This window comes from Myotis myotis, unplaced genomic scaffold, assembly GCF_014108235.1.
Source record: "Myotis myotis isolate mMyoMyo1 unplaced genomic scaffold, mMyoMyo1.p scaffold_m19_p_7, whole genome shotgun sequence".
NCBI classification, from domain to species: domain Eukaryota; kingdom Metazoa; phylum Chordata; class Mammalia; order Chiroptera; family Vespertilionidae; genus Myotis; species Myotis myotis.
In genome coordinates, this window is record NW_023416379.1 from 73,765,880 (window position 1) to 73,787,460 (window position 21,581).

General features: G+C 36.4%; 1 protein-coding gene across 9 annotated transcripts in view; it reads right to left on the reverse strand.

Moving 5' to 3' along the window:
* The window catches only part of ZNF451 (zinc finger protein 451), a 95,452-nt gene that overhangs the window by 71,692 nt on the left and 2,179 nt on the right, over positions 1-21,581 (reverse strand). For 8 of the 9 annotated variants that reach the window (XR_004968832.1, XR_004968833.1, XM_036317307.1 and 5 more), the window contains one exon: positions 15,023-15,103. Coding sequence is in view for 7 of the 9 variants with exons in the window: in XM_036317307.1 (XP_036173200.1) it covers positions 15,023-15,103 (81 nt within the window). In the remaining 2 variants the exon portion in view is untranslated. Of the gene's footprint in view, positions 1-10,578; positions 13,296-15,022; positions 15,104-21,581 lie in introns of those variants that run through there. The other variant, XM_036317310.1, reaches the window with a different exon arrangement.

Sequence of the window (21,581 nt, forward strand, 5' to 3'; positions counted from 1 at the left end):
TCTTTAGGGTTTCCAACATATAGATGTTCCCTGACTTATAATGGGTTTATGTCCCAATAAACTCATCTTAAGTTGATAAGATTGTAAGTAAAAAATGCATTTAATACACTTAAGCTACCAAACATAGCTTAGCCCAGCCAGTTTTTACTGAATGTGTATCACTTTCACACCATCCTAAAGTCAAACCATCTTAAATCAGGAACCATCTAAATAGTATATCATCAGCAAATTGTGAGTTTTACTTCTTCCTTTCGGATCTCTAGTTGGATGCCTTTTCTTTGCTGGTCTAATTCCTATACTATAATAGCTAATATGCTAAATAGATTGAACAGCAGGACGACCATCCAGACGACCTTCCAGATGAAGCCGGGAATGCGAGGGGCTGCAAGGGCCAGGTGAGGCTGCGAGGGCCGAGCTCTTTACATGAATTTTGTGCATCGGGCCTCTAGTGTTGAATAAAAGTGGCAGAGTGGCATCCTTGTCTTGTTCCTAATCTCAGAGGAAAAGCTTTCAACTTTTCACTGTTAATTATGTTACCTGGGGGATTGTCATATATGGCCTTAATTATGCTGAGGTACATTCCCTCTATACCCACTTTGTTTAGGGTTTTTACCATAAATGTATGAATTTTGTCAAAAGCTTTTTCTGTATCTATATAATTTTTATCCTTCATTTTGTCAATGTGGTGTTCATGTGGATTGATTTGCAAATGTTGACCCATCCTTACATCCCCAGAATAAATCCCACTTGATTATGTTGTATGATACTTGGACATATCTACTGTAGAATTTAGTTTGGAAATATTTTGGTAAGAATTTCTGCATCCAAATTTTCTCAAATTAAATACAGGCAGATCTTTCACTTTACTTTCCACTCATCAGCTCACCCAAAAGTGGAGCCTCTAAGTCACTTGTTATTGCCATAACTTGCTAAATCAGTTTTCTAAAAATATTTGCCAAGATCAAATCAAAGAAAATAGAGGATATAAGTAGCAATTCTTCGTTTGTAAAGCAATCTCTAGAAACTCAGTAATGAAAAGTGGGTCTTGCACAGGAGAAATTATCATTTTATAACAGCTTGTGGCAGTGGATCATTTTTTATAATATATTTTTATTGACTTTAGAGAGGAAGGGAAAGGGAGAGATACAAACATCAAGATGAGAGAGAATCACTGACGAGCTTCCTCCTGCACACTCCCTGCTGGGATTGAGCCCATAACCCGGGCATGTGCCCTTGACCCTAATCGAACCCGGGACCCTTCAGTCCACAGGCCGATGCTCTACCTACTGAGCCAAACTAGCTAGGGCACAGATCATTTTGTGGCTCTTTAATGATAGACAAATGATTTATATTTTAAAATCATTATTACTAATCTCTAAAAAATACTTTAGTTATTGAGTAACTAACAAAAATGATAAAAATTAAGCATTTTTTAATGAAAAATGTGAATATAGTTACTGGACCACTGTGAAATAGAATAATTCTGCTCTATGTCCCACACCAGGTGATAGACCCTATGAGAAAACACTCTGTAAAAATAGTTATTATCCAGAGAAGTGATGCAACAACCCAGTTCCCTGACTCACCAAAGCACTTTTTGGCTACTAAAAAAAGCCAGGAATAAAAAAAGATGAAAGCTGTAGGAGGTAGGAGGGTGGTGAAGAAAGGGAGAGGGAATAGAGATAAAACAATACAAGGCAGAGGTTTATTTACATTGTTACTAGAAGCCCAGTGCACAAAAATCGTGCACTCTGGGGGTTCCCTCGGCCTGACCTGCACCCTCTCGCAGAACAGGAGCCCTCAGGAGATGTCCAACTGACAAATGGCTTAGCAGGGAATGGGCCTAAGCCGTCAGTCAGACATCCTTAGTGCTGCCACGGAGGTGGGAGAGACTCCCACCACCACTGCTACAGTCTCCAGCTGTGAGCCTGGCTTCTGGCTGAGCGGCGCTTCCCTGTGGGAGCACACTGACCACCAGAGGGCAGCTCCTGCATTGAGCATCTGCCCCCTGGTGGTCAGTGCACATTATAGGGACCAGTCCTTCCACAGTTTGGTGGATTTGCATATTAGCCTTTTATTATATAGGATATCTGAGTGTCAGCTGGCACTGATTAGTCAGAGGAGCACCAATTGGAGGATCACCTATATCTTTATTTTCTATGTAAGGGATCCCAATTTTTAAAAAGCTCAAAGGAGCAACCAATTGCAAAAGTAGCATAAATTAACTTTGCAAATTGTATTATAAATCTGACTAGTGCACTTGAAAAGAATTCCTGAAACTGCATTACTTCATACAAAGTCAAATTGCCCATCCTAAAGCTTTGGTCCATAGTTTGGTCTGAAGTTTGCACCCCTAGAAGTGCTGTTTACCAGAAGTTTCTTCTGCCCAACTCATAACTCAAATCACATGCCAAAAAACATTTTGAAAAGCAACAATTTTCCTCAAGAATTTTATATTCAAATACAGATAAAGCAGAAGAAATAAACACAGCAAAGCAGTACAATATTTATTTACCATCTCCAGCAGCAAAGCTTTGGACCCAGGAAACAAGCCTTTTGTACAAAGCAATCTCCTTCCTTCTCCAAATGGTTATTGTTTACAAATACAAAGTACACAGAACATCTACTTCATTTTTTTTTCATCTACTTTATATGAACAAATTTTAAAACATACATACAACTATACCCCATTCTGTAATTTAGTAAGTTCAGAAGGCTAGTACCATTGAGCCTGTTAAATAAGGTTCTTCCTGTATTGTCTTTTGGGTAAACTGCCAATATCTATATGTATAAAAATCCCTTCTAAGAAGGATGACTTTGATTCTCCTTCAGTATAGGGCAAAAATAAATAAATAAATGTAACTTTGGAACTTAAAGGAATTAAAAAATATCTCTGAATATAAAGCAAAGCAAAGCAAAGCAAAGAAGAGTTACATCATTTTAATCCTGAGTGCCACTGCTCTACCTCTGGCACAGGAAAAAAAAAAAAAAGGATGAATTATGCAGAGAGAAAAGGTGAAAGTGACAACAGCAGCAAGAAAATCAAACCAAAGGAAAAAACCAACAGAAAGTTGGCAAAATGTGCTTTGGGTGCCACTGGAGATACCACTTGCACAAAGTTCACAGGCCCTTCCTTCAATACAATACCTCATAACTACAATGAAGCAACTTTTTAGAAATATCTTCATTTTCCCCAAGTCCACCCACAAATGATCTGTAAGCCAACACACAGGGAAATTACCCACATTTAGCTACTCTGAGGATACACTGCCAATAGACAATCCTAAAGTATGCAACTATACACCCATAATGGGATGTCACATTCCACTTCAGGGACATTATCCTGTTCATCTTCAAAGTTATTCTCAACCACTATCTCAGTTCTATTTCAATGCTTGAGCTGTCCCTAGGGCTAGAGGTGCACTGATTGAGAGCTCTCCTTTGACTCAGCTCAGGAAGAAAAATATTTGCTCTGGATGTCTACAGTGGACTACAGTACAAACCAACCTATAGACAGACTTTACTTTCTACAAGTAAAGGCTACATACGAACAGTACACTCTGAATAGATAGGAACCAATGATTTCATGGGTAATGTATCCTCTTCCTTCAACTTAATCTCCTCTAATTCTAGCCTCTTAAGGGCCATTTCTTACAATTCTGAAACCAGAAACACAATGTTCCCATGCCCTGCACACACTGATTCCTTCACCCAATTGCCTTGCTCCTATTCTCCACTAGTCCAACACCCTTTTCTGATCATGTTCCAAACTTCAGCTCAAGAATTTGGTAAGAAAAGCTTCCTTGACCCTCCAGATGAATCTCTCTTTTGTCCCAACTTCATGACAGGCATTCCTCTAAACAGGATAATTACACTGTACTGGTATTCCTTTCTCTTACTATAACATCTCTTAACACATTGCGGACAGATCACGAGAATTCTCGTGTTGTCCGTTCTAAGGCTTGTAGCCAATCGTACTTTAAAAAGATACTAGCTTGTAAGCACATGTAATAAATAACTTCAAAATGCAATGGGTATTTAATTTTAAAGCGTGCCTTTAACATTTATGTAAAACGTTTTTTGTACTCATTCAAGAGAAACTTATCTGGCCACTGGGTAAAGCTAGCAATAAAACTACTGGTCCACAATGTGTTAACTCCCAGCATCCCCAGACATTCCTCAGTACCTGCCTGCACATGGCAATTATTGAGAGATGTTTGACAAATAAAAAGATTACTGTTTTCAACACTGACACAAAATGACAAAATACCATCCATCAAAAATTGTATACACGTACCTACATATCCTAGCTCTTCATTCTACATTCTCTTTAATTTTTTTATCGTTTATTATGAACATTTCTTAGCTTGCTCTTGAGAAAAGAGACTATTTTATTTAAATGTCTTTCAATGAGAGTCCATTGCTGGGCTTGCAATATAGTCTAATTCAGCCTTAAAAAACTGAAAACAAGAAGAACATGATCTGATGACACAAAACTATTACATGCTATTAAATACATCTTAAGATGTATCTGTATTTATATTCAATACCATCCCACAGTAACAAGAAATCTACCAATATGAACAGAAATAGCAGAACTAATGAAGAAAATCTATACTGGGCTTTCGAGTTTTCAAAGTATTTCTAGGCATTACCTCATTTGAAAGCAGAAAGACAGAGGCTCAGAAAATAAGTGACTTGCTAATACTCAGGTCAAGGTGTTTGGAATTCAAATACCATATGCTTCGCATCATTCTACCTTCCTTCCATTAAGCCAATATCCTCGAGTTACCAGTAAAAAAAGTGTTTAAGTGTATATCTCAAACAAAATGGGTGTAACAAAAAGGATAGAACAAAGAAAAAAAAAGCAGTAAGAACCATTACTTAAACCAGGGGTGGGGAACCTTTTTTCTGCCACGGGCCAGTTGGATATTTATATCATCAGTCTCGGGCCATACAAAATTATCAACTTAAAAATTAGCCTGCTTTATTTGGTCAAACATTTAATTAATTCACCTCTAATGCCTTAGCAGAGCCAGACCAAATGATTTCACAGCCTTATGTGGCCTGAGGGCCAGACTTTCCCCACCACTGACTTAAACAATCAGTGCTGAAAATAAATAGGATTGCAAATAAGCAACATATGAAAGAGAAGCCAATGACTATGCATCAAGAATAATCTTAGTCTAGTACAGTAAAACTTCAATGGGAGAACTAAGATGTTCAGGTTTTTTTATCTGACAAGCGAAATAACCAGGAATTAGTTAATATAAGGCATCAAATACTAAGGGACAAGAGTACAAATACAAATACTAGTATATATCAAAGATTAGTGTATATCATGGAAGACAAAGATTAGTATATCTCAAATAAGCTAATCAGAGAGGTAAGATTTGAGTGGAACCTTGAAAAACACAGGGAGGCACCCTAGTACAATGTTGACTTGAGACTATGAAGGAATAGAATCTGTATTCAAAGCTCAGTTCCACTGCTTGAACAAGTGGCTTATGGGTAAATTTCATTTCCTCATCTACAAAATAAGGGTGAATGTCCACCTCGAGTGCCTTGCAATTAGCAGCCTAGTAAATATAAGTTCTATAAATGAAGTTTCTCTCCTCTACTTCCTTCTCAGGCAGATGACAATTAGACTCAAGGCTATCAAGGTGCTTCCAAGATCTGTCAAAATATATTTTTGCCAAAAGTAAAAGAAAATAGGTGCTGTTTCAAGCTATTAAACAAAGACCAACATGCATGCAACTCTGTGCTCAGATTCTAAATGAGACTAATTACAAATTAACTATATTCTACACAAGACAGAAAGGAATGGGCTGCACACCTAACAGCAGGAAGCTTAATGTAAATAAATGTTTTAAAAATAGAACTGAAAATTTAAAACTGGTGACAAAAAATGTTTTGCCCCCATTGTTTACATCATTGTTACTTCACTAATTAAAATAAGTACAGATAAAGTTGACCACAAACCAACTAGTTATTTTAACACATTACTACATTATAAATGAAAGTATTGTGAAACATAGTCATCATAAATAAAAATGGGAGTTAACAAGAGGTCTAATTGTAGCCCTTAAAATTGAATGCTGTGATAGAACCACTCTTATGGGCCGGAGGGGGGGAGGGGGGCAAAACAGAAAGCATATGATAGCTCCTGGGGGAAAAATAGCATCTCAAAGTTAGTCTTATAAAGGGACAACTAACAAAACTCATAAAATAACCCTTGAAATACTTACGGTCAGAGGAAAAATTTTAAAATTATTACCAGATATAAAGCATTTACTTCACCTCTACCAAGGAATATATTCAGGAATATATGAAAACTCAATACAACTTGAGAGAGCTCCAAAGTCCTAAAAGTACAGACAACCTGAGAACTCTTGTTGAATTCTTAACAAGGCATCAGAAAGTCTAATAGACCATTTGAAATGGACAGTTAGTTACCTCAACAAAACCAGTAAAGCCCTTAAGACCTAGAGAAAACTGGCTAACTTTAAGATACAGTACACATCTCAGAACTGTACTAACTATAAATTCATGGTGAAGGCCCTAAAATCTTTATACAGAGAAAAGATGCAATTGACTACAAACTATATGTAATAATACATTTGTGTGAAGAATATATAGAAATGAGAAAATAATACTACCATTAAACAAGAAAGCATTTAAAACTAATGAAGGTTCAATAGATGGGGAATAGTTTAAGAGACTGGACTCGCTACTGTTTTTTTTTTAAAGACATTAAAAGAGAAAACTAGAAGCCGAAACCGGTTTGGCTCAGTGGATAGAGCGTCGGCCTGCGGACTGAAAGGTCCCAGGTTCGATTCCGGTCAAGGGCATGTACCTGGGTTGCGGGCATATCCCCAGTAGGAGATGTGCAGGAGGCAGCTGATCGATGTTTCTCTCTCATCGATGTTTCTAACTCTCTATCTCTCTCCCTTCCTCTCTGTAAAAAATCAATAAAATATATTAAAAAAAAAAAAAGAGAGAAAACTAGAAAATCTCTTACAATAATGCTGAAGGCATTGTATTTAAATATACAAACATAAAGCCACATCAAAATCCTGGCTAGTTATACGGGCAGAATGAAATGAAAAATATAATCTACATCAAAGAGATTAAGGGAAGATCAGACACCATTGTAGAAAGAAGTGTTACATAAAGAAGATCAATACAAAGAATGAACTGATATGCTACCATCAAAAGGTCATAGTTGGACTGTGATTAGTTCCAGTTATAGCCAACTGTAAGCAAACATAATTTCCAGTAATAAGATACTTCAATGGTACCAAACAATACTATAAAAAAGTTTTCATTATATAAAATCAAGCAAATGAAAAGACAAAGCAGTACAAAAATATCATCCCACTAATCAATAAGAGAAAAAAGATGTAATAAAACAATATTCTCATCATTCACCCAGGAAGAAAAATTCCATTAAGGATATTTTAATGGCTTACAAAACTTGTTCTATCTGAAAAAAATAACTAAAATATTTGCATTCAATGCAGTGATCATCAGTTTACTGATAACTTCCGCCTGTATATTTTTGTTAAGTGTATCCACTAATGAAAAACTATATAGAATGGATCTGGCTGATGCATACAGATATGACCATTGGACTTGTGGTTAACATTAGGTAAAAAATTATAAATTTCAAAAGATGAGGGAACCTAAATAGTGCAAGTCACGGGCAAAATATGCCTCACATTTTTTAAAAAAAGTTTTCAATTATTGCAATCTTTAAAACTCTTTCTACAAAGATCTAATCCATAATTTCAACCCTTCATTAGAATTCCTATCAATTAATTACATCCTCAAGAATACTGAATGTAGCATTTAATGCTATTCATCCATATCATTCAACTCTGTATCCAATTTTATAACTAGAAGGGATTCTGGACTGTGCCTATTCCAATCTCCTTGTATTTGGTAATTGAGAATTTATCCTGTATGTATTGGGACCTCAAGGACATTACTAATCAGATCACTAAGTACAGTACTAATGTGATATACTAAATAGTATCCAAGTAGCCTGACAGAGTTTATGCTCCCCTCAAATGCAATTTTGAGGACTAAGTAAATAATAAAATTATACTGATAAAGAAGCTGCCACACAATTTTAAAAAGTTTAAATTGCAATTACAGTGATAAGGAAGCTGTCACACAGTCTTAAAAAAAAATAGAAAGATAAAGTGTCGGCAAATTTACTACTTTTTCCTAATGTCAAATATAAGTTGTATTACCATAGCTAGATAAGAGACAAATGACTCAATCAGAAAGCCTACAATCTACAGGTAGAAAACAAAGCTGCCTTAATGCCCAAAAAACTGAGCCAATCACTATTAACTAAAATGTACTATTGTGAAGTTATTTAAATAAAGGAGGGACATACTCTACAACCTTCTGAAATGGATAAACAGTGCTATAAAAAAAAACATTCAGAAGGAGAGTACATTTAGATAGTGCAATTAATTGTACCAATGAATAAACTACAAGATTAAAAATCACTGTACAAAACTCACTTATCACCAGCAACATATGCAAGACATCAAAATGTTAACTTTTAAACAAGTGTGAAATTTAAAAGGCACTTCATATAACAATTAATGGAAACAGTATTTCTCCATACACAGTAACTACAAGAAATCATATTGTGTCCACATATATTTTATGTCTAGTCAAGAAATAACATTTTGAAGAAAAAGGATTAGATGCATCCCTTTTGAGAATACCAAATTATTAACTTACAATTATTCCAAGGCCTCCTAGAAAACCTAAAGTATTTAAACGTAAGAGGTTAGCCTAATGGAAAATTTTGTCACAGGCTCTGCACATCACAGGCACAATATGAAAACTTATCTAATTATGAGTTCCATACGCTACTGGGGTTGTCTCCCTAGACCAAGTCCTCATTTTTAGTTTCATAACACCATCATCATTCAAGTATGCAGGGAAAGATTTTAAAATAACAAAAATCAAACAGGTTAAGGATGTTTCTTCTGTAGTCAAGAAACTAATTTATAACTACAAACTGTCCCAACTCTACAGCATTTTGTCCCTATCCTCACTCAATTGTCAAATCCCTTCAGAAGTTACCTACTTGATTATCGAAATTCAATAATTTCTAAATACCTTTTTACTTGTAGGAAAATCCCCTGGAGAGGCTTGGACATAGCAATTAGAGAGTGATAAAGCAATGTTTTCAGCTTTATTATTGAGCAACATAACATAGGAGAAAGAGAATAGCAATGCTGTTTTAGAAATATTTAAGAAAGGAGGAGCTACACACAACAATGTACATATAGCTAACACTACTACTGAACTATACACTTAAAAATGGTTCATGTGGTAAATTTTAGGTTGTCTGCTTTAAACCACAATAAAAAATTACAAAGGAGGAGCATATTAAGCAGAAGTGCCAAAGCAATTTCAAAAAATCATACTTAAAGCATCATTCAGTTTGGCTTGGTTTCTGGAAAATAAGAGTACTTCAAAAACCATCGAGTTTGTGGCCCAGTATTTAATTCAAGGAAGGAAAGGAAAAGTGGGAGCACTCTGAAGTAGCCTTAGCTAATTTGGAACACCTATGTGCAGCCATAAAGAGCAGTTCCAAGGTCTCTCTCTCTCTCCAGTGCCTAGTACTTTCACAGAACAAACTGTAGTCTCATGTTGATGGATCATAAGACTACTTTACTGGTGTAGTACATATCATGTATTAAAATCTTTGTATGATTTCTAAGGCCTGATTCTTTATAGGCAGTTAATTAATGCTCTTCTAAAGTTCAATTTGAAAGACCGTTCCTATAGCATTGGCATGGATCTAAAGTAGTAGAAGTAAAACTGTGTGGAAATTCAGAAATATAAAGGTAAATATTAACCGTAGATATGACCAAACTTGCAAGATGATGCTCTCAAGACTGTAGTTTAGACTTAATCTACAAATAGGACTAATACAATACCCTTAAAGTATCTAAGTAAATAACTTCTTTCAAGTTGGGATTTTTTGCCTCTTCAACCTCTATAGCACAAATATGGTGCTGAATATGGTTATGATGGAGAGAAAGAATGAGATTCCAATAAGCTATTAAAAAGTGGGGCTCCAGGAAAACCGTCAATTACCATTATGCAAGAACTATGGCAAGAAATTGAAACCACATGAATCCTAAAACAGTGTTATATTCCACTAACAGTAGACCCAAAATATTTCGATCAAGCAGATAAAAAGATGTTGATGTTTGACAAACAAGTTACAAAGTTTTAAGTCTGTCAATTAAAAAAAACTATTTTGGCTGCCAAGCAAGTAATACTGGGTCATGTATTCAGACCCCTCAAACTTGACAATTTTCTCCATTTCTGAAGTCATGCTGCGAAGACAAGGATCTAAGGCCTGGTATACAGTACAGCCACTCCCTTGAGATTGAAAAGATACTGTGAGACATGTATTTGAGGTATCTGCTGCTAGTTCCAGGATAGTGGAGAACTATTAATTAAACCAAGGTCGTCTCTCATGGTAAAAGTCTGACTAGGTTAAGGGAACAATAAACAAAGAACATGTCACTGAAGTCTTGATTTCAGACTTTTAAGAAATTATTAAAAGATATATCATTTAAATAGATATCCAGAAACTGAACTGTGTGAGATGTTCTCTTTACTACATCAACATTTATAGTCTAAAACTTATGGGTTTCTCAATAGCATCAATTGATGGCATTCTTCTTTATTACAGTAAGAGAACTGGATTGTCAGGCATGTTTGGAATTCTTGCTCTTTTTAGAGTTCAGATTTGCATGCCTAGATGGTCTAACATCCTTTATTTCCAGGTCACTAATATACATATCTTGTTTTGTATTTAAAGTGTGATGAATTATCAAGCTCAAAAATTTTAACTGTTTAGAAGGTGGGTTTAAGAAGGTCATCCTGTTGAAAGGTCCAGATTATCCTGAGAGAACACCATTACTGGGCCTCACAGCTTGGTGATTGATACGAGTTTGATATGTCAGAGGCTTATAAGTGACAACAACTAAGAATTCTCTCATAATGTAACTTGGAGTGGTAATGGTATGATAGCAACCAGTCTTGATGAAGAGAGTTAACTGTGAAATTTTTAAAGACATTATGGGTAGAAGTCTTTTTCCAGCTGGTGCCCACTGTAGACCTGTAACATCTAGTCATCCCACTGGAAGCAAACTAGATTTGGCAAAATTTGACTTGAATTCCAGTTCTTGATATACAGCTTCATGGTTGATTTCGAAGTCTCACAGAGCTTGAGTTGTATGCACTCAGTGAGTTCATCCTGATATAGAGATCTGTCATTTTGTGAAGATCTGACAAGCAAAGCCTGAACAAGGAAGCACTGATAACCTAAACATGAAGGATTTGTCTCTGTGTTAAACAGAGATCTGGTTAGTGGGTTATTTCCAGGCCATAAATCTCCTGGTCCTCAATTTACCAGCAAGATTTTCCTGAGGAACAAATCTTTATGTTTTTCTTTGATCACAAGAGGATTCTGATTCCTGAGTACCTTACTCTGTACTTACTTTGAATCAGAAATAATGGGTAAATCTCTGTCCAACCCTACTTAGATGAAAAGTCTCCACTGCTCACTTGATCAATAAGCATGATTTTATTATATACTTCATTCAAACAGTCTAGAATTTAAATGTAAGCTGAAGCAATTCCATACATGCATTCAGTTTTTGAGGTGACCACCTACATGTAGATCTGTTTAAGTCAGGAAGAGCAAGTAAAATACTTAGGATGCTGGATGGCTATACTGCTAAACAAACAGGCTATTAATTCTTGTACCCATGGCGTTCTGGAGATTCTCCCTTTTTTCTATATCTATAGGGGTGGTTTCGGGATTTGTACCAATCCCCTTTGGAGTACCCTCTATTGTGATAATGTGCTTTCTGATCATGACTATAAAAGTATCGATGTTGGTTATAATATTTGTTGTGGTCTTTATAGTCATTTTCTTTTATACTGTTTTCTTCTGCAACAACAGCATTCACATCTTGTCCAAAGAGGGAAGTGCCATCAAAGGGCAAGTGTGAGATCTTCTCCTGGGTTTTCTTAGTGAGAGATGTAAGTCGGAGCCAGGCTTGCCTTCTGTAGTCTACTGCCATTGCCATAACTCTGACTACAGAGTCCATTATGTCCCTAGTAGTACAAAGCTGCCAAAGGCCTGCATCCATACCATCAGATATTATACATCTTGCTTTTCCACGATCAAACTCTGGGTCATGGACCAGATCCTCCATGTCTTCCCAGAGTTTACGCTGATATTGAGTCATATAGGCCATGTAGCTAGCAGCTCGGGCTGCAATGGAAGCAGCATGGTAAAATCTACAACCCATGACCTCCATTTCCTTTGAGGTAGAATCTAGAAGAGATGTTGTGCTTCCTCTTTTGCTATGCTCTAATGCTTCTACAATGGGACCCTCAGCTGGAGGATTTGGTTGAAAAGGAGAGGTATCCTTGGCCACAGGATATACCCTGTGTCCCATGAAAGAAGAAGGATGGCAATCAGCAGGGTCTTTAAAAACCTCAGTGGTGGCAATTCTCAGAAGAGGATGCAGAGGAGGAACCAGACGTTTTTTAGAAGTCACATAATCAGGTTTCCCGTCACATGACTCTGCTTCAGATTGTAATGTTACTCTCTTTATAACACCTCTCTGTTCCATTCTCTTCAAAAGACCTGTGAAACTGGTCTGACTGGGATCAGCTGGCTGTCCTTTGTCATCAGCTGAGGGGGATTTGCAGTCTGCTTCTTCTTCAACTGTGGATAAATTCTCTTCCTTGGAGGTGATGTCCCAAGGAACTGAGGAGTTCTCACTTGGCCTAGAATGGTGAAATCTGAAACAACTCCTGGACTGTAGATCACGTATCACTCGGGACATCTCAGCCACTTGTGTCTGGAGATAGAGGATGGCATCCTGTCCATGCTGTGAAGCTGAAGACTCTGGCGGTAAATCCTCCTTGACCTGTGAAGAGGCCAAAGATTCTTGGGGGACCAGAAGTGGAGATGAAGGCAGATTCTGATAATTTTGTGATGGTTTAAGTGTATCTGTCTCAGAGATCTTAAAATCTGAATTATTTTGATCATTTTTTTGGTTCTCCAATGGGTTCTCAACAGAAGAAGGTTGAGAAACTATCCTCTGTGGACTGCTGGTACAACTCCCAGAGGAGCTGCTGTCTCCAATGGGAAGAGGCACATTGCAGCTAGAGCACATTTCTGGGCGATGATTCTCAGAGGATGGCACCTTAGACTCAGGCATTCTCTGGGTTATCCACATGAATAAGAAAACCAAGGAAGAAAAAAAAATGCTTTTAATATGTTAACTTTCAAGTGCAGAGATGCATGTCCAGTAAGTAGAATTCAATTTTTAAAAATTACTATAATTAAAATAATGAATGATGCAATCCACTATTGGTCAGCAAGGGATCACAAGAATCAATTGCACAAGCTTCACTTTCCCAAAGACCCAATACCAACTACTGGCATTAATCTGGGACTCTGTCCCTGAAAAAAGAGAATATAAACAAGCCCAGTTCAAGTGGTGCCATCCTAGCCTGCTGCTTGGTCCCATACAAGGGTAAGAGGTGGTTAGATCATTGGTGATAACAATTAAAAAAAAATCCTATACAATATATTTAAGTCAATAAAAGGAGCTAATAACTGCAGAAAACACTCGGGATAAGTCCCACTGAGGGGAAAAAAAAAAAGTTTTTTTAAAAAGTCCTCCATTGTAGAATCACTTTTAAGCCCCTTTAAAAATTCTCCCATTCACTCTCCACAAATAACAAAACTTTCCAGTTGCATAGTCCTACTTTATGGTTTGTAGTTTTCAAAGAGCTCAAATATATTTTTGTTACCTCATTTCATCCTCACAACAACCCTGTGAGGTAGGTGCTATTTTTATTTGATAAAGAAACTAAGGTTAAAAAGCTACTTAATTTATCCAAAATTATAGAATTAATAAGGAGTAAAGCTGAGACTAAAACCTAGGTATTTTCATTCCAAGTCCAAGTCTCAATCCTCTTTTATTACAGAGCAGAAGCTTCTGGCCACCTTGAACAAGACCAAGGAGTTCTGTAATCCACCAAGAAAATAGCCCATTAGTAGCAATTTGGGCTACAACAAATGTAGGACAAGAGTGTTACAAAGGGCTCAGCTGCTTCAGTTCTCAAAGTAAAGAAAATATTAAAGGGTTAAACCCACAACCAAAAAAATCACACGTAATAGAGAAAACTCCAAATATGGGGGATAGAAGAGGTTAAAAGATATGATGTCTAAAGTAATATATCACCTATAACCCTTCCTACATGCCATTTTCTAAAGGATCTTCACATATTCTTTCTTCCAAGATAAAACAAATTTTCTGTGTCTACGTGGTTCTGGATGAAAAGGATCCAGTTCTATAGGGCATCTGAAGAGAAATAGGAAAGGAAAAGGACACAAGGAGCCAAAAAGCTTGCAGTTTTTATTCCATTTCCCTTTTATCAGATATCATCACCAAGGCTTAGAACTTTCCTGCGTCATGTCATCCTTTCACACCCTCACTGAAAGTGAAGAAACAAAACTAAAAGTAGGAGATATTCTGGGCAAATAACTCCTTGGACTACCCATATGGCCCATCCTAACAGAAATGGTCCATCCTCTAAAGCAGTGATGGTGAACCTTTTGAGCTCGGCGTGTCAGCATTTTGAAAAACCCTAACTTAACTCTGGTGCCGTGTCACATATAGAAAATTTTTTGATATTTGCAACCATAGTAAAACAAAGATTTATATTTTTGATATTTATTTTATATAATTAAATGCCATTTAACAAAGAAAAATCAACCAAAAAAATGAGTTTGCGTGTCACTTCTGACACGTGTGTCATAGGTTCGCCATCACTGCTCTAAAGCAATAAACACAACCGTCATTGATCTGATAACTCTCTTTAGAGAATGCCTATAAAATGACAGAAGTAAAGAAATACAAATCAAATATAGTGTACTTACATCACTATGAGAGGTGCTAGGTTCTTCATCATCACTGCTGACCAGATCAATATATTCAAGAACAGGTCTTAATGGTCCTTCCTAGGAAAGAATTGAGCAAATTAACAAATCATGAAGAGTTATTCAAACTAAACTAGCATTTTAAACAATGTTTGTTGGGATTGGCAAAAATTCCTCTTAATTCGTTATGGCTGGCAGAAAATAATCAAAATGCAGAGAAAAATATTCAGAGTATGTACATGAATAAGAAATGATGATGAGAAAAAAAAAGAAAGAAAGAAACGATGGCAAGGTCTAGGAGGAGGACCCTAAACCCCGATAAGAGTATTGGGACTATGTCAATTAATACAGAAACAGGCTATAAGGACACAGATATTATGAGCCAGTACTTTTCAAATGTGATGGGTATCAATGGTTTGTTAGATATCTAAGCTCAAAACCATGGAGTTCTTTGACCAAGAGCTCAGCTTTATCTCCCACTTCTATAGAGAAATATTAAGCCTAATTCTTCTCCATCCTTTCTTTCCATCCATACTGACTTATCATGAACCAGGCCTTGAATGCTAGGCTTCAAAGCCTTGATTTTATTCTAAAAGTCTTGATTTTAGGCTAAAGAGAATAAAAACTAACATGGGAGTAACATATGAGACTTGTGCTCTAAGAGAAATCACATAAAGAAGTATGAAGAGTGGAAAAGGCAGAATTAACCAGTCCAGACGCATAAAAATGCAGAACTAAAGTAGTGGTGACAGCAAGAATAGTGTGGTGGTGCATATAGAAGAGAATATATGGGTATAATGGAGAGGTGGGGGAGGGGGAAGCGCGAAGATTGGCAAACAAAATCCCAACAACAACTAGAAGTAAAAAAGTGATCCCCTAAGGTTTCAAGCTTGGGTAACTAGAAGGATACTAATGCCATTAATAGAAACTTGGAATACAGAAACACAATGCTGATATTCTTTTGCACGTAATGATGTGATATGCCAATGGCACAAAGAGGTATTTGGCAGAGCTGGAAATGCAGGCCTGTAATCTGGATGTATGAAGTAACTGAGAATAGAAATTGGGGAGTGGCTCCCCTAAAAGCCTATTAACTGTAGCTTTAAATTGAAACTATGAGTAGCCAAAGAAAAAAGCAAAGAGGACAAAGAAGAATTCAAGGAGGCTCTTGAGGAAATGCTAGAATTTTAGGATTTAGGAAGAAGAGCTATGTGGGTAATCAGAGATTAGAAAAGAATCAGGAATGCATAAATCCAAAGAAGCTAAAGATAAAGTGAACCTCGATGAAAAGTTATCGATGCTAAATATGACCCAAAACACCAAAAAAAAAAAAAAGTGTCACTGAATTTGGCAAAAAGATTTTGAGAGAGCAACCGTCAAGAAAGTAGTGAGCACAGGAGCCATTCTCTAAAAATTAAATAGAAAATAAGGCAGTAAAGGACATGAGTAGAGAGTATTCTTTAAAAAAAATCGGGGGGGGGGGGGTGTGAGGGCACGTGCTAGGGGGTGGGGGTGGCCGGGGAGCGGTCAATGGGGGAAAAGGAGACTCATGTAATACTTTAAACAATAAAGAATTTAAATTTAAAAACAAATCTAGTACGTTGAGAACAAGAGGAAGGAACATAGGAGGAGGAGAATATGGCTGAAGAAAGACTTCTTAGGATAGAGAAAGTTGACTGTTGGCAAGCCAAAGTGATTAATTCGATGGAAAAACTAACAGAAAAAGATTCTAGATCTGGAGACAGAAGCTAAGATGTAGTTAAAGATCCTCTTCCCGAAAGAAGCATCCAGTCTAAAAGGTAGCTTGTTTCTTTTTCCCCTGGGCTACAACTTCTCTGCAAGCAGAAAATTACTATCCTTGCAGGTAGTGATCCAGAGCAAAACTTTTGGGCAGGAATCATGTAACAAAGTAATTGGGATTTTTGCTAAGCTATAAAGATGGAAGTTTAAAAAGGAGGAAAAGAGGGACAGATATTCTCCAACGTATTGTCGACAGAGGTACATCACGTATTTTAAGACTAAAACCTACCAATGGTATAAAGATCATCAAGATTATATAATTAATCCAAGAAGGAAATAGAGTAGATAAAAATAACTTCGACTGTTCATATAATTATCTGAGTTTGCACTATTCAAGAAATTTGCATTAAATAATTTTTATTACATGCCCACAGAAATAGCACACCAAGAAAGTCCTCAGGTTACCAGAAAAACAGAGGTAGGGCCAGAATTTCCACGAACAGATAGTAGGTAAAGAAATAAGGGAGATGAAAGAAAGTAACAGGCACAAAGCAAAAAGTAGAATGGGCAGAAAAAACAGGATAACGAAAATGGTAACAAATAGGATTAAAAGGTAAGTCAAGAAATAGTAGAAGAGGCAGAAATGAAAACAGAGAAGAGAACTACCAGAAATTTACTACTGGAGGAACCATTGGACTGATATGCACAACTAAGCAATGGCAACTTCATATAATTCACACTAACTAAAAAGAATAAAAAGAAATCAGGATAGGGAATCCAGACGTGAGAAAAAGCAGGAGTCATTTAGGATACCTATTCATTACTCAACACATAATTATGGAGTTAGTGATGGAATGGTAGAAAAGTGTCCGAGGCCTCCAAAAAGACAAAGAGGCTGAGTGGAAAAATAAGAAAAGGTAAGTACCCCCAAGGAAAAGATTACTTTATAAACAAATACTCTAATTTCCACAGTGGACATAGAAAAACTTCCACCATAATGAGGTAATCAAAACATTTTAGTACTCCATTTATTTCCCTACTAATCAGTAACATTTGTCATCCTGCCCTATAAAGGGATTGTACTGAACTTTTCATGCACATGATTTTATTTAGTCCTCAAAATTACTTGACAAGGTAAGATACTGAATTACCATTATCCCATTTAACAAGTAAGAAAACTAAGTGAGATACATACCTGGTTCTCTAAACACATAATTGGCTGTGTGCCCAATGCAACTCTGAAGTAGTTCAAAATATGATTTTTTTTTAATAGTGGTGTTTTTTATTTTATTTTTTAATATATATTTTTATTGATTTCAGAGAGGAAGGGAGAGGGAGAGAAAGACAGAAACATCAATGATGAGAGAGAATCATTTATCGGCTGTCTCCTGCACAACCCCCCACAACCCAGGCCATGTGCCCTTGACCAGAATCGAACCTGAAACCCTTCAGTCCGCAGGCTGACCCTCTATCCACTGAGCCAAACTGGCTAGGGCAGCCGTGGGCAAACTATGGCCCGCGGGCGGCCCGTTTGAAATGAATAAAACTAAAAAAAAAAAAAAAAAAAAAGTACCCTTTTATGTAATGATGTTTACTTTGAATTTATATTAGTTCACACAAACACTCCATCCATGCTTTTGTTCCGGTCCTCCGGTCCAGTTTTAGAACCCATTGTGGCCCTGGAGTCAAAAAGTTTGCCCACCCCTGGGCTAGGGCGATACAGAATATTTTTAAATCTATGCTTATTATCTAAGTTTCTGAGATAAGATACTTTTCAAAAAGAGAAAAATGAGTACCTGCTACTATCCCCAACTCTGAGTAACTCATAACACTGACCAATAAATAAATTAACTCCCCCAAAGAAGTAATGTTTACAGCACAAAGACCAAGAGAAAATAATTTCTAATATTTATAATGACTGCTTATATCCCTAACAAGTATATATGCATGTGGTCCTCCATTTACAAGGTATTTTATTTGAATATGCTCCATACATCAACTAGTAAACCCTCATTCTTTTTTTTTTAAATTGATTTTTTACAGAGAGGAAGGGAGAGGGATAGAGAGTTAGAAACATCGATGAAAGAGAAACATTGATCAGCTGCCTCCTGCACACCTCCTACTGGGGATGTGCCCTCAACCAAGGTACATGTCCCAGGAATCGAACCTGGGACCTTTCAGTCCGCAGGCCGACGCTCTATTCACTGAGCCAAACCAGTTAGGGCTAAACAGTCATTCTTATCTCCTCTGTACCAACACCAAATCAAAGGATTCTACTTCCAAGGCCACACAATTTAGGAGCAGAAGCACAAGCACAAGCAAAACAGATTAGGAACACAGTTGAATTAATAATCTAAGTTTAAAAACAAATTTGTTTTAAATAAAGGTTTCATTTCTGTTATTAGAAAATTCTCACACAAATCCAAAACACCAATTGCCGACTAACTGGAAAGTGTTGTCAATAGACAAAGATATACACACAAAAAAAAGCTTACCTCAGTCTAAAACAAACATGGATTTAACCACAGATGCAAAAATCTAATCTAAAATTCTAAATAATTCATTTGGGTTTTTTTTTTCCATATAGATAAGTTAGGGGCATAGTTTACTTCTTCAGTCATGCTGAGTTCAAAAATTTCAAATGGTTCCCAATTGCCTACTTTAAGTTCAAATGTAGTCCACAATTCAAGATCTATACTATTCTAGCCCATCCTTTCCTCTCCCACTTGCAAAAAAAAAAATCTTATCTTCCACAACTACACAAAAAACTGCTTTTCCAATTTTGATGCCTTTCCTTATTTCTTCTAAAAATAACCTTTAAACACGTACAAATACTAAATGCTACATATGGCAAAGTAGTAAACTGAAGGACTTTTTTTTAGGGGGGGACAGCACCATTTGTTTTTTATAAAAGAAATTTCTACTAGAATTATTTACATAGTTCTCATCTCCTATTTCATGTCCCACACTAAAATACTGACATTTTTGGGTGAAATGTATTTCCAATTAGTATGTGTAGCTCCAAAGTACTTAATTCATGACTCCACATATTATGAGCTCCAACATTATTTTTATTAAGCTAATTATCACCCTTAAGACCCCCAGACAAAAGATACCCTATTTTTTTATTTTTATTTTTTTTGCCTATGATCCATTCTACTGCTGGTGAAATATCACTTGAACTATGTGCTCAAGTTATTTATGAAATTATACAATTTCTTTCACTATTTCCACAGGTTCAACGATTCCACATTAAGCCAATAATATCGGCTGAAACACAAATCTCATGTGCTGTTCTTTTTTTTTTCTTAAATCCTCACCTGAGGATATTTTTTCCATTGATTTCTGGAGAGTGGAAAGGATGGAGGGGGAAGTGAGGGAAACAGAAAAAGGAGGAAGAGAGGGAGGGAGGGAGGGAGAAACATTGAAGTTGACTGGTTGCCTCCCGCACAACATGCCTCAACTGGGACTGGGGATCAAACTAGCAATGGAGGCAGGTGTCCTTGACCGAAAATCGAACCCGTGACCATTCAGAGCCAGAGCTGATGCTCTAACCATGGAGCAAAACCAGCCAAGGCTCATGTGCTGTTCTCAAATTTATGATAGGTTGCCTCAGCAGTTTTTATACCTTTGTATCTACAGTAGCTCTGTGGAAAAGCATGTCATGGGCTTCTACGCTAAACAATTTTCTGTGAGTAAATTAAAATATCCAGTTTCAAAGAAAGACACAAAGATGGCTGAAAAAAGAGTCATGTTACTAAATTAAACAGAAAATGAGAGAAAAAGACCTAAATGAAAAGTTTTTGTTAGGGTAATATTCTGTTTCTTGATTTGAGCACTGTTTACACAGGTGTACTGGCTTTGCAAAAGTCAAACAGTACACTTACAAATTAAGTTCAATGTTAATTTCACTAAAATATAAATGAAAGGGGTCATTTTGGACCTCTACATCTGTATTTTTCCTTTCCTTCAGCATGCTGTGTAGTTTCAGATTCTATTTCTGCAAACCACAGAAAGAATGATGTGCCATCATATGGATCAAAGATTAAAAAATTAAATTAACAGCAAACTAAGAAATCCAAACCATAATAAATCAAGAAATGACATCATAATGCTCTTTTCTGTATCTGAATTAATCTTAAGTTAACCAGGGAACTGTTTATTATTTAATTGGATAAGCATTACCTAGAGGATAAGATTGGGTCACAGAAAGAAGTAGGAGAGTCTGTCTCTAAATATATTTTAAAATAGAATTAAGGTATCATTGGCATTTAGTGTTATCATTACAAAGACAGAGGGAATGTCGAATAGGCTTCTTCTCGTATTATAATTGTACATGGTACATATAATTCATTTGTCCATTTAGAACTATCATGCCTTTGAACCTATAGTTGAAAACAAGAATAAATATAAGTTGTGTCAAGCTGGATACACAAAACTGATTGTATATTTTTTATTCTGATGAAAGATATAACAGATTCTCTACATTTAAAATAAAACTTAGAGTTAAACTTCAACTTAATACAAGCTTGTATTAGTCACAAGCTACAATTCTCCATCCCAGAGTACCACAAAAAAATATTTCTGAAATCTTATTTTAATAGATTCCATCAGTGACTTTCAAAGTAAGCCTGTAGTTCATAAAGAATTGTGTGTCATTCTTACTGATATTTGCACAAAATATCAAAATAAGTACTCTCCATTCACAAATATACCAATACTCAGGAAGAACCTGAAATATTTGTCCTAAAGAGCCAGGGAATTCTGTTTCTAAGCATACTTCAGTCCACAGAGACTGGGGGCAGGATACAGTTCTTCT